Source organism: Notechis scutatus, chromosome 2 (genome assembly GCF_049901735.1).
Source record: "Notechis scutatus isolate UNSWTSFEM ecotype Mainland chromosome 2, rNotScu1.2, whole genome shotgun sequence".
NCBI lineage: Eukaryota > Metazoa > Chordata > Lepidosauria > Squamata > Elapidae > Notechis > Notechis scutatus.
The window spans coordinates 244,615,513-244,629,492 of NC_142010.1; the positions used below are offsets into that span (position 1 = coordinate 244,615,513).

General features: G+C 37.4%; 1 protein-coding gene across 1 annotated transcript; it reads right to left on the reverse strand.

Annotated features, from left to right (window-relative positions):
* Positions 1 to 973: 973 nt before the first annotated feature.
* On the reverse strand, positions 974 to 6,671 carry MRPS30 (mitochondrial ribosomal protein S30). The gene is made up of 5 exons (XM_026666479.2): positions 6,037 to 6,671; positions 5,418 to 5,563; positions 3,245 to 3,350; positions 2,236 to 2,412; positions 974 to 1,292 (listed from the first exon to the last, which is right to left on the reverse strand). The coding sequence occupies exons 1-5, from the start codon at positions 6,608 to 6,610 to the stop codon at positions 1,024 to 1,026; spliced, it is 1,272 nt and encodes a 423-aa protein (XP_026522264.2). The 5' UTR covers positions 6,611 to 6,671; the 3' UTR covers positions 974 to 1,023.
* Between the last annotated feature and the right edge of the window lie 7,309 nt (positions 6,672 to 13,980).

Sequence of the window (13,980 nt, forward strand, 5' to 3'; positions counted from 1 at the left end):
CCAATCATAGTCATACTTGAAGGATATGGAAGGAAAAGCTAATAAAATACCCACAAACACAGGAGGGTTAAAGAAAACCCAAAGGCTTTATTTTAGCTCAGCAAGCTGTGCCAACTAATTGCATGAAGGCAAAAATTTAACTTGTAACAAACACTAAATGTTGCTTTTTTAGTGAAAAGGATGAAACAACTAACCATACGGCTGCAGTGAAATGTCAGAAACCGAGTAAAAGCAGCATCATGACTGAGTTGCCAAAACTATTCATTGGAAACTTTGCCAGAGGTTCAGATCTGAACATAGTAAAAAATACTGGGATCATCAAGTTGAGGTTTTGGAAAATAAGCGGGTTCAGATCTTATGGGATATTACATTGAATCTTGTTTATAACATGCCTGACATAAGCTATTGAAAAGAAGAATGTCTGATTCATTGATGTTGCTAAGATCAAAACTGAATGCTTTTGAAAAAAGAAATCCATTGTTATACCTATAATGATTGGAACCCTTGGTGTACCTAAAGGACTTCTTCGATATCTGGAAGTGTAGAATTTATCTGGCTTGATCACCCTAATTTTACAAAAAAACAACAACCCATACTGCTTGGAACTGCCTATATTCTTAGATGCTACCTTAATAATTCTATAATTATTAATAATTGGCTGTGAATCTAACTGTAGATTTAACATACATATTACCTATGCCAGATCCTTGGGAAGGATTCTAAAAATGCCTAATCCAGCCTAATCCAGGCTGATTGTGCAACGAACCATAATAATACATTATTGGAATATTAAGCTTCATTGGATGTTTTGCAATTGTGAATTTGTGTCTTCCTGTAGAAAAGAAAATAATCTAAAACAACTTACCACAGAAAGAAGAAATTTCATTAATACAGCATCAGCAACACTCCTGTACAACTCTTGTATATCCCAGTAATTTTATATAAGACTATTACTCAATAATTCAACTTTTAACATGTTTAAACACTTAATTTTATTTTGGTATTTTCAGAATAATCAGATTATCACAATTCCTTTGGTTTGTTTAACAGAAATTTAACAAACTGTGCTAGGACTTCATCGTTAAAACCTTTTACATCGTTGTTTTCTATTGATTCATACAGAGGCTTACTTTCAGTCCCCCAACAAATGTTCCTTCTTGGGTTATTTTGGTCAGCCTCAACAGTTAAAGCCAAGGTGTTTAACTGGTAACAAAAAAAGGCACAGTATCTTCCTTCAAATATCACAGCCTGGGATACAAAGGGTCGAGTCACATCGTCCTCACTCCAGAATCCTGAGAAAGAAGAAAAGTCATTTAACATAAATATTTCTCTACGAACAAAAAAGTGAATTTTCAAAAGCACTGCAAACGAGGGTCTCTGGCATATTTGACTGGAAGGCTAAAACAATGTTTTAAGAAAACAGGGATGACTGTAGAATACAATATACAATTTATCAAAGCAGCTGCACCTTCCCCTTGGATCACACAGCTGCTGCCACCTGCAGGTGCCAGTAAAAATGTATTTAACAAGCTGCAGGCAGATCCTATGATACGGCTTTCTGAATTTGCGGTGATAAAAACAAGTCATTTGGCAGTGGCAGATGATCACACCGTAGAAAGTAGCATTGTTGCTTCAAGGAGAAACAGCCGCAAAATTGGAAGCCAGTTTCCGAATTGGTAGAAGTACATGTTCAAGATAGGTTCCTGATTTCACAAACAGCCATTATGTGTCACAGATAATCCATTTATCCAACACAATAGGACCATGCTCAGGAATTCTTTTACAGATGTCCAAGTGCAGAGATTAAAGTGTATTGTAACATAATTTTTTAAATGTTCAATCTGTAAATTAATTTTTTTTTTTTCTGGAATAACTGTAAGGATTTGTGGAATTGCCTTCAATACATGGCATAAATCAGTAAGTGTACAGGTATGTTTATGTTTAATTACTGATAAGGATGGACAAAATGATTCCATTAAAAAACAACTATTTTGAGTTTGAAACAGGTTGTTCTCACCTTAGAGGGAGTGTCCTAATTTTGCTCTGAACATTCTGGATAAGAAGAATGTAACAAGCTTGAAGCATTTCCACTAGTCAGAAGACTATCAGCTAATTTCCAATAAAGCTAGAACATGAGATTTTAGGATGGGAGTGAGAAAAATCTCAAGCTCAAATCAAGATATATCAGACTTAAACCATTCTGACATTTGATAATTTTTTAAACTTTTTAATTACCTTGGTACATTGCTTGTGCTCCAGTCCATGCAAAGAGACTTCCAACTGCATTGGCTCGATATGGAACATCAATCTGATCAGTGAGATTCAATTTTATCAATCTTTCTCTTTTTACCCTGTCAGGAAGCAAATGAAATTGGGTGTGCCCATAGCAGCATGGAACTGATATTTGAGAACCTAAACCCAAAAGAGATTATTTTAGATATGGTAATTTTCTATACTAAGGTCAGAAAATCATAGGCACAATTGATAGCAGTTCCACATTTTGGTATATAGTTCAATTTCATACTCATGTACTCAAATTTATCTTCCAAAAACCGTATCAATAAGCTCATAAATGTTAAATCAAAAAGATATGTAGAAAGATACAATGACACCTCTGCTCTGCCATCCATTAGCAGAGATGGCTAAATTGGCTGCTTTAACTAAAGAAAAATAAACAACCAATCTTGTTTTCTACTTGGAAACGACTTCTGGACTTTGTGCTTGTGGTGGAGAAAAAAAAGGAAACTTTGATTTTTGGTTTTGCTGATTAATTAGGTTTGTTATTACAGGAATGTCTAGTATATAGTATTATGCAAAAATAAATAATTGAGGCTGTATAGGTTGTCCTTGACTTACAACAGTTCGTTTAGTGATCAAAGTTACATCATCACTGAAAAAAAAGTGACTTATGACCGTTTTTCACATGTATAACCATTGCAGCATTCCCATGGTCATGTGATAAAAATTCAGATGATTGGCAACTAACTCATATTTATGATGGTTGTAATGTTCCAGGGTAATGTATCATCTTTTGCGACCTTCTGACAGCAAAGCCAATGCCTTATTCTGCTGTGCTAAACAGAGTTCTAAATCAATGCAATTTTTTTCTTTTTCCCTTTTAATCTTCCCTTTTTCCTCAACTGCTTTGCCATTAGTTTCATTTTTCTTTGTATTTTATATTTTTATAAAGTAATAAAAATCTGGATTACAAAAAAAGAAAGATACAATGACACAATAGTCTTACCTATAAATATTTTGTTCTCATATTGTCGTTTGAATAATGGAAGCTTGTCAGGTAAATGTTGGATAACAGGAATATCTCCAGGGCCCAGGTAATCAACAGGCTCAAACTTAAAGAAAGAAAATCAGCTCATGAGATAAACATGATTTACAATTTGTTTCTCTATCATAGAAAGCACTTAAATAATGAATTCTGTCATCTTGTATTTGCTGTTTCTACATTAAGCCATTAATACCTGTGTGACTGCTGAAAGTAGAAAGTTTAAGCAGAGACAGATTTCTCTTTATTAATTACACAGAATCATGATACTTGTAACCATGTAGTACTCTTAAAATGTACTGGAATTAAAAGCCCATAATTCCCAATGTTATCATCCTGACTGAAATTCCAGTAGTTCCCAGCATATCAGCAGGGCAGCAACTGGAGAAAAACTGAGAGAGAGAAAAATTCATATGTGTGCACAGACCAGCAGAAGAAAGTGAACTCATAAAAACATATACAACGTTCTCTGCCCCACATGGCTCAGGTTCTCCTTTCTGTGAGATGTGATCTTAACTTTACACACAACGAATTAGGAAATACCTTGAGCCACAAAGGGATTCAACCTTGTTTCTCCCATTTGGATTACAATGGCATTCTACCTTCTCCTGATCAAGACTGCTGAGGTTTGCTGAGACACACCAACACCACTGCTGCTTCCCATCTCTGGTCCCCTTTTTAAAATTGCCATTCTCCTGCGCTCTAAAAGCTACAAAATGTGAAAGACCTGAATAGTGCTGGCCTCACCCACCCTTTTTCCCATTATATCTTAGGTTGGAATGTAAAAGATAGCAAGGAATCAGGAATGTCTATATGCATCCCCACTTTTTTCTATCACTGGTCAGCTGACAGGCCCTTATTCAAGCTGCATTAGTGCCTCTGTGGAAGTGCAGCTCCCTTAGCCTGTTTCCTGCCCTGAAGCATAAAGCAACACTTTCTACTCAACCTAAGGGATCCTGTATGGTGCTTGGCTAAGACAGGCAAGCTGTTGTCCTCCTATTAGGCACTTTGTATGGGGCAGAAGGACAAGGAGGTAACACAACAAATGATCTAGAATTTGAGACCCCAGTATAAAGTAAAATTCCAAATAGCAAAGAAACTTCACAACAATAAAGATGAACTCTGAAGATATCATAAAGAACAACATGCCTTTATATAAGGTGGATGCATTATGCACTATCTACTAACCTTGGAATAAATAACAATGAATATCATGGATACAATATTTCTGGAAATGTTTTAAAGAAGGCATTTTGGGGTCCAAAATCCTCCCCTACACACTACATGCCTCTGTAAGTTCCACTATCCTGAGTATGCATCTTCACTTATAAGTGATTGCATTTTTTAATGAAATGTTGAGTGTTAGTATGTCCACATACTGAAATATGATTCATTTATATCAGGATGTGGAAATGAAGCATAATGGAAGTTTAAATCAAACAATAAAAATAAATGCTTCAAAAAAAGAGATATAGGAGACGTTCCAATTTGCATCTACCTGCACACAAAATATCCCTTGGCAAACCTTTTTTGACTGCAATGACTTACATTTCTTCTACAGCCCACAAATGGACTGGTCTTAAGATGCTCTTAAGTACTCTAGTATTAAAAAAAACACATTTTCCTCTTATTCTAGCACCATTCAAAGAGCCAAAAATATTTAACATCTGTTAGGTTTTGGCTAGAAGTCACGTGACTGCAATGTTATGAGAGGTAACAGAAGGACAAGGATTAGTAATGGCAGCAGCAAGTTTTATTGTAGTGAGGCTTTCTGCCAACTTAAGGCTGGGTAGGTAGTGTTCTAACTCAGTTGAGAAGAAAAGCTGGCAGTGTGATTACTAGCCCTAAGAAGGGACCACTCACTTTACTTAGTAATTGATGAGGAATTACAGGGCCAGGATTTCTATTCTTATATATTCTAAACATGTCTCCACTTCAGTTTTATTTTACCACAGTTTATGGAAATTCTACCATATTTTTACTACTTCCTAAATTAACTCAAATACTTTTTAAGTATTTGCCATTCTGTTAAATGGCAAAATTGATTAGATGTAGTGGAGCAGAGGAAAGCAAACTGACAAATCTTCTGCAATCAACAATTCAACTTATAACTGCTGCTTAAACAAAATATTTGTACCTCTGAAAGTTGCTTTCTCATACGAATCTGACAGAGTGGCTTATCATCAATCTGAAATCTGAGCGGGTCAATCCTGCCATACCGATGTCCTCGAGGAACCACTGTCTCCCCACGTAACCAGTAGAAATGTACATCTGGCTGAAAGTCTGAAATAAGAAGACTGTGTCTAATGTGGATGTTCACATAGATAATAAAAAGACAGACGGCATAATGCACATTTTGGAATGTCAATTGTGTAATAAAGGGATCAATATTTTGGGCTACACATTAGACAAATGGCCTATTGGGATCCTTATGTTAAAATAATATATTTCCTATGCATACATACAATTCAGACTTTTATTTGAACAAAACAGCACAACAGGGAACTGCAAACATGGATCTGATTAGCGTAAATTGCAGGAATGACACAGAAATATGTTTTGCATTTTCGTTCACTTAGGTCTTTCAGTCTACTTTCTAACCTACTGTTCTGTAGTTTGTATTTTATATCCTCATCAATAAATACCATTAACAGTAAATGCTTCATCTTCATCTCATTAGCTCAGAATGAAAGATGCCCGCGATTCTTACAATGACATTTTCATTGTTCTTCAAACAGGATCGAAGAGAGACACACCTATGAAGGAAGAGGAACCGAGCGCTGGGTTGAGACTAGCCAAGTGGGCTGCAAGCTTTGGCACCAGTTGGGTAATGAAAGCCGCCGGCCCCTGGTCGCTGATGCGGAAGAGTTTGGGGCGCTTTTTGCGCTGGTAATAATGCTCCTGAAGGAGCACTTCGCAGACAAGGGAGCGGAGCTCAGCCCAATCCAAACTGTCTTTCTTGTCTTCTTCGCTTACTGATACCGAAGCGGGCAGTCCTGGCACAAAGACAGTCTTCGTGAAATGTTGGTACCAGCGGTCTGCATTTATGGCCCACGTCTGCGGGTAGACCACATACTTGCGGCGCTGCCGTTTCCCGTAGATCGCCAATTTCTCCTCGACCGTAGCCGCGTTGTGAATACTTTTATAGTATTCCTCCCGGCGCCGGAGTTTGGCTATTTTACTCTTGGCGGTAAGTGAAGCCACTACGGGCGGATACAGAGAAGCGGGAGAGGCGAGGGGGTCGTCAGAAGGCGCCGCGGAAACCTCGCTGTGCATGAACTGCCCCAATCGAGCCCCTGGCAGCCATCGCCAACGTCTGAAAACCGCCATTTTGCCGGCGCAAAACGGAACCGGAAAAACCCGCTTCCGCCACCGCCGAAAAAAACCACGATTGGCCACCTGCGCTCACGTGATCCACTTCTCTCGGTGGCCGCCCTCCGTAGGAAAAGCATGGGAGAGTCTGGTGGCATGTTGCTGCGCATGCGCGGCATCACCTGACAGCCTCACTGCCTCCTCTTTGAATTGCAACGCGGGGAGAGAATGGGAGAAGGGAACGACAGACGCTCGTATCTCAGGAAGCCCCAAAGAGTTTACTTTTTAATTGTTTTTATATTTATATGTGCATCTTTTTAAATAGAGCTACAGGGGGATTACTGGTGTGATCCATACCTCCTTAGCTTGGTACTAAACAAGTGTATCGGAGAGACGCCCTGCTAAGTTCAGGGATGCTTTACCCAAAGGTGCTTTTTCCAAGAGGCAACTGGACTTTCTTGTTTTTTCTTTGAAGACATTTCGCTTCTCATCCAAGAAGCTTCTTCAGCTCTGACTGGATGGTGGGGAATGGAAGGATTTATACTCCTTGCAGACAGCTGGACATTTGCATCCTTTTAGAGGGTTGTTGAAGCACTTGGACATTTATTTTATTTATTTATTTATTTATTTGATTTGCCAATTGTTTACAAGATAATAAGTATAAATGTATACATAGTTGTGAATACATGAAATGGGTACATATAAGAAAAATAAAAGAATAAGAGAAACTTGGAGATATATCTGTGTCCTCAGGGTCACCTCAGCAGTGCTAATGGTTTATTTATTTATTTATTTGATTAGATTTTGTAATCACTTACAAAATAGGTATAAGTATAAACATGAGTCAGAATACAGGAAATAGGTACGGATAAATGGGGACAATAGGACAGGGACGGGAGGCACGAAGGTGCACTTATGCACACCCCTTATGCACTTATGCATAAGTCTGCAATTTTTCTGGAAATCCGTTCCTACTCCCACACCATTCAAAGGGTCTTCATCCCAAATTGCATAGCTAAAAGTCTGTAGCGATTCTCAGTCATCCAGGTCATGGTTATCCCATCGATGCTTTTTCAAGAAGCAACTGGATTTCTTGTTTTTTCTTTCTTTGAAGACATTTCACTTCTCATCGAAGAAACGTCTTCAAAGAAAAAACAGAATGTCCAGTTGCCTCTTGAAAAAGCATCTTTGGGACAACCATGACCTGGATGACTAAGAATCTCCATAGACCTTCAGTGATGCTTGCTCCCCACTAATAGCGTAGGAGTGCAACATTAGTGATGTTGATGATAGTTATTTGTTTTTATAACTACATTGGAATCACAATTTTGATGTGTTCAAAGTGGAAAGAAAAAAAGTAGGGAGAATTTGCCTTGTTAGTAGGCTAGGATTGATGGAGGTTGAGGCCATGTCTACCTCCCCCCAATGCTGGAGCCAACTGCTTCTAGAAGTTCCAAACAAAGGAAGGGTGAAATTTTGCTTTCTAGTTCCTGTCTAAATGCAACCTTCTTTTTAAAATATATTGCCTCCCGGTTCTATCTAGAAATCTTACAATAAAAAGCTGTAAGATTACAACGTATTATCTAAACTATTAAGAAAGCAACTCAAAACAATAAAGACAAACCACTTCAAAAGCACACACTTAACCACTTTCTAGTCACATTAAAAATGTTCAATTTAACTACTTTACGGATATGAGAAACCTTCAAAACAGTGAACTTAGATTGACACCTGTTGAGTTTTTCACCTTTGGATTTAAGAAATTTTAAAATAATATACACTTGGTGAAAAGCAAAAGAAAAAAAAAGGATATTGATTTAAGAAAGTTTTAAAGTGATTGGAAATCAGAAATGTGGAAAATTCGTTATTTTTGCTGTAAGATTTGAAAAGCAAATATATAAGCAAATATATTCTCATGGGAAATTAGTGAAACAGAACTAAATCTATATTAGGAAATGTGGATTGATGAAGGTTGCAAATAAACACCATAGGAAATTAAAGGACCAGGTTTAGACATCTATTACTTTTTCTGTCTTAAAAAGGTTTTTCAAATAGGAACTGAAATATTAATAACTAACTCAAAATAGATTACAAATTGTGAATACAAAAGACCAATCAAAAATGATTCTGGATAAATTCTAGACAATTCCTCTGAGATTTACGAAGTGAGCTGTGGAAAGAATGATTTAACAGTTCAAATTGTTCAAGAAGGAATATAATGTTGGACTATTTCACCATGAATAAACTGTTCGATATTTCTGGTAACTCCTAATTGACTTTTTGCAGAACTAGGATAAAAAAGATGATTTCTGGATTGTGTATAGGTGAAAGACTATGGAAAGAAGAGTGTTTTTTCTAAATTTGTAACTGTAAAAGAGGGTGAAAAGTTAGAATATTACTTTATGTTTGGTGTGATGAATGTTGGCAACTTCTTCTTTATTACTGTTCATGTTGCCTTTTTATTTTCTATTTTTTCTGCATATTTTGAACTTTTTCTTTTTTCTTCTGGTTTAGTTTTTATTATGTTTATTAAACACTTCAATAAAATTATTAGCGAAAGCATCCATAATGATATTCTTGTATTATTTCCAGGATACTTTTATATTTTATTTGCAAAGAATATAGAAAAAAATACAGATCTAAGGCACTAGATGTCGCTGTTTTATCACTAAGAATTTATATAACTAACAAATTAAGAATGTGCTTTGAGTTGTGCTCCCAATTTTATTGCACAATATACTGTGATTCTAAAGAATTCAGTGAAACTTTTAGGTGGTATTAAGTATCAGTGAAATCAATGAGATGCCCATCAGTGTTTTGTGTGAGAAAATACCAAGTTGTCCTTTCTTCCTGAAAGCTTCAGCAATCAGCATTGCATGTTTTTTTCCTCTTTCGCCTATGAGCTTGCAGTAAAAGATTACAATCAAGCCTTTTTTCATACAAGAAGAAATAAAATTCTTCAGAAATCTGCTACTCTGTGCAACTTACAAAAAGACACCTAAAAATGAGGATTTTTTTATTGCCTTCTGACTTAACACCCACAAGTCATGTTAGGTAGATGAAACTTCTGTAAATGGAAACGTTATAATTCTGAATTCTAAATTTTGGGTGAAACAGTGAGAATACATTTCCACTTTTCCCAGATCTCTTTGAATAGAAGCAAATAACTTGCACTTTGCCTTATTCCATATGCGTCAAATTCTAAAATAAGATACCAATTTCTTTATTCTACAAAAGCATCTTTAAACAGAAATGTAGTTCACTGTCATTAAAATTAGATCAAAATCCTTCATTATGCTCAATGATCAAATGTAGGTACACTTTAGTAACAATATTACAAGAAGGGAGGGGATACATGCAATCTAGCCAACATAAGGATAAAGGATAAAGAAGAGGAAAAGTTGGTAAGAGTTATGTATCAGACTCTTTCAAGTAGGTAAGACAAAAGGGAATTGCAATAAGTGTTTAATTGTTAAGCAAGTACAGTGATATTACTGAATGAAAATCTAGTAAAATGTTAAAATATATATTAGAACATTTAGATAAATAAAAATGTAATAAAACACAGAAGTATAAGTACAATCATAATATATGTAGGATACTTTGAGTATAATTTATAATGCTTAATATAATTTAGAATTATATAAAAGGGCAGGAGAAATTAAGAGAAGAAGACTGTGGCAGACCACTTCTGAAAGGGATTGCCCAGAAAATTTCATGGGCTAGCCCATGCAGCAGTCACCAGGGTGACGGAGGCACATATACTCATTCACACCTATGAATTTCAGACACCCCAGGTCATTGGTCAAAGCAAATATAGTCAAGATAGTAATTACAGGTAGTCCTCGACCTATGGCCACAACTGACCCCAGAATTTATGTTGCTAAGTGAGAAATTTGTTAAGAGAGTTTTAACCCATTTTACAACTTTTCTTGCTGTATTTGTTAAGCAAATCACTGCAGTTAATTTAGTAACACGGTTGTTAAGTGAATCTGGCTTCTTCGTTGATTTTGCTTGTCAGAAGGTCACAAAAGATGATCATATCACACACACACACACACACACACACACTCACATGGGACATTGCACCTGTCATAAATATGAACCAGTTGTCAAAAATCTAAATGTAAAATCATGGGGCCATGGGGATTATGCCGTGGTTATAAGTGTGAAAAATGGTGATAAGTCACATTTTTCAGTGCCATTGTAACTTTGAACAGTCACTAAATGAGCTGTTGCAAGTCAAGGACTACCTGCACTGTGTTTATTGTATTTCCACAAGTCTCCTACCCATAGTTTTCCAAGTATTATTGTACACGGGGAATGATTCAACACACAAAAATGAGCACTGTTTATAGGCTCCATGGCATAGTGGGTCAATTTTCCAATGCTTTCAGCAAAATTTGTTCTTTATTATCTATACATATAAAAAAGGGAAATGTCACTCACGCATCATCACAAAATCTCCAGTACCATAAAGCCTAAAACTTGACATTTGGCATGTATGTTCCACTTGGCTTCTAGGTGCTCACTAAGAGGATTTTTCAAAATGATCATCAGAGCATTAGTATTTCCTACGTTATTATTAACATGCTCTGATGCTAAGGAGTTCCTCTCCCCCTCCCCACCTGAAAAGAAATCTGTTCCGAATGCAAAATACAAGTAGAGGAGAGGAGTTTCAGTTTTACAGCACCAAGCAGCTTTAGTACAGAACAGTTGAGCTAAGCCATGCCCAGGCTCCTTGCTCACACAAGGAGATTGTTTCACTTTCCAAACAGCCCTCAACTCTCTTACACACTGACAGGATGCTAGCCTGATGAATACCGATGGATGCTGGTAGGCAGAATTTATTTTTCCTTATTTTCCTCCCCCAAAACTAAGCCCGACCATATAGTTTCATAGCAAAGCACGGATATTGAGTTAGTAGGTTTATATTTAAGAATATTGATGAAGCTAGATTTGGATTGGAAGCCATTTCTTCTTGGTCAGTTTCAAGCATACAGATTAAAATAGATGAGGCTGTGAAAAAGTATAAATGATGGGTTGTGTGACTGAAAGTGAGAATAAAGGCGTACTATTCATTAGATGATGAGAACTTAGTCTTTATAAAATTTAATTTATTGCTCATCTATTTTCCATCCCATGAGAAAATGATCTCAACTGAGCAGTCACCACATGTAGACAGCATTTACTGTCAACAAGCAGGTTGATAGAAAACACCCATTTACCAGAAACCCTCTAGTGCATTTTTATTTTCCAAGAATCCCTATGGGAAGTACGTAGGCCCAGAGACATTCTTGTAAAACATGATGCAGCTAGAAACTCACAATTATTTTCCATTAAAAAAGTAATCTGGTTTAAAAAGTTGTTGTGGTCCGCCGGCGGCCTGCGGAGCTGGCAGCAGAGTTGGACAGTGGGGAAGAACATGGGCCAGTCCTGGAGTCTGGGAAGGGTTCAGACGAGGGATCTGAGTCTGAGACAGAGATGAGGCCAGGGCCATCTGAGAGTTATGTGCCGACTCCAAAGCCTCCAGAGCCTTTCTGACATCAGCGAGGTAGAGAAACAGGAGTAGCTTGTTCCCAGTGTGCGCTTGCGCAGAGCTGCCAGAAGGCAAGAACAGTTAATACAAAAGTGATGACTCAGGAATAAGGCTTGGAGATGATTAGCCCCTCCTATAAGACATAAAGGAGGAACAAAGGGACATGAGCCTTTGCAGGGAGCAACTTTGTTCAGTATGGTCGGTTTAAAATCTGAAGCTCCGTGTTGACTTTGTGCTCCATTTGGCCTTGTATAGCTAATTGGCAATTTAGTCATTGGCAGCATTTCAAGGGAGATAAAGGTGGGTGCTTATCAGCCTTATCCCGAAAGACTGTGGCAGACTTCTGTTGGACTATTCATAAACTGTTTGGGACTATTACGGGCTATGAATGCATATAATTCACAGCCATTGAAATTAAAAAAGGGTTTTGGAAACAGTGTGTGATTGTTACAGTCTCAGGAATAACAAAAGTTTAAGTCAGCTGGACAAAGATTCTGCTGTAGTCTGTAGATACAGATAGTCCTCGAATTACAACCATTCATTTAGTGATCATTGAAAGTTACAACAGCACTGAAAAAAGTGATTTATGACCATTTTTCACAGTTACGAACTTTGCAGCATCCTCATGAGCATGTGATCAAAATTTTGGATGCTTGGAAACTGGCTCATATTTATGATGGTTGCAGTGTCCCAGACTCATATGATCCCCTTTTGTGACCCTTTGACAAGCAAAGTCGATGGGGAAACAAGATTCCTTTAACAACTAGGTTACTAACTTATCTATTGTCACGATCTATTTGTCACTTTAACAACTGTGGCAAGACAGGTTGCAAAATGGGCAAAACTCACTTAACAAATGTCTCACTTAACAGCAGACATATTGGGCTCCATTGTGTCCTAAGTCAGGACTACCTGTATATTGTTCCACATGGAGACCATATGCGTTCCCTTGGGCTGGCTGACCAGGCATCTTTGGTGCATTTAAAAAGATCTCAATTTTTTTTAAAAATGGAGGAATGGTTCATGTAGTTACTTCCTCCCCTATCCTGTTCTAGAAAAGTGAACAGATTTGGGGTGGGATGGAAGATCTTTGAAGAACCACAGCATGGTAGTAAGATATAGAAATTCAAGGTTCAGGAAAGGTCTCTCACGAATGCCTTTCAGGGAACATAATATATTCATCCATTAATGGCCGTCATTATCCCTTTCCCCTCAGATCTTATGTTTTGCATTATTTTTCTCACATGCAAAGCGCTGCGCCAGCCTCAAAAGTCAGCTTTATTTCCAAGAAGGTCTCTGGACTCCACATACAGTCAAGAGGCATTCTTAGAAAATAAAACTGGTGGCCGGGTGGATATAGTCCAGAACTTTGTTTTGGAGTGTATTCGTCAGTTAGAAGGGGAAAAAAGACCAAAGTAAATGGGGACTATAGGGAGCATTCTGAAGAAAGTGGTGAAGAACAAACCAAATTGTTTGCTTACTATCCAGTGGATGCTTGGGACTAATCAGGATCCATGGCCCCAATTCGATGTTATTGTTTCAGAATTTCAAACATTCTCCCACCAGGACAGCAATTTTATTTTCCAAACAGTTTCATTTTAAATAGGGGGGGGAGAGAGCAAGTGAGTGTGTTAGGACAATTATCTGGACTGGATCTTAGTCCTATTGAACAAAGACAATTAACTTGAAATAAACAAGTTGTTGCTTTCAAGATGTAGTTATAGCTCATTTTGGCAAGGTTGAGAGTAGTGTAACTTTCCCCAATCTCCTAGTGGCCTCCAGATTGGACTGACCATCATGCTGGTTGGCTGAAGATGCTCAGAGGTTTCTCCTCAACATATCTGGAGGG

What these genes read in the sequence shown, in the direction of transcription:
- MRPS30 (XM_026666479.2), bottom strand. Translation starts at nt 6,610, where the DNA reads ATGGCGGTTTTCAGACGTTGGCGATGGCTGCCAGGGGCTCGATTGGGG. An exon ending in TGAGAAAGCAACTTTCAGAG is followed by an intron (nt 3,351 to 5,417) that starts GTACAAATATTT and finishes TCTTTCTTTAAG; the next exon opens with TTTGAGCCTGTTGATTACCT. An exon ending in TGAGAACAAAATATTTATAG is followed by an intron (nt 2,413 to 3,244) that starts GTAAGACTATTG and finishes TTTTGGGTTTAG; the next exon opens with GTTCTCAAATATCAGTTCCA.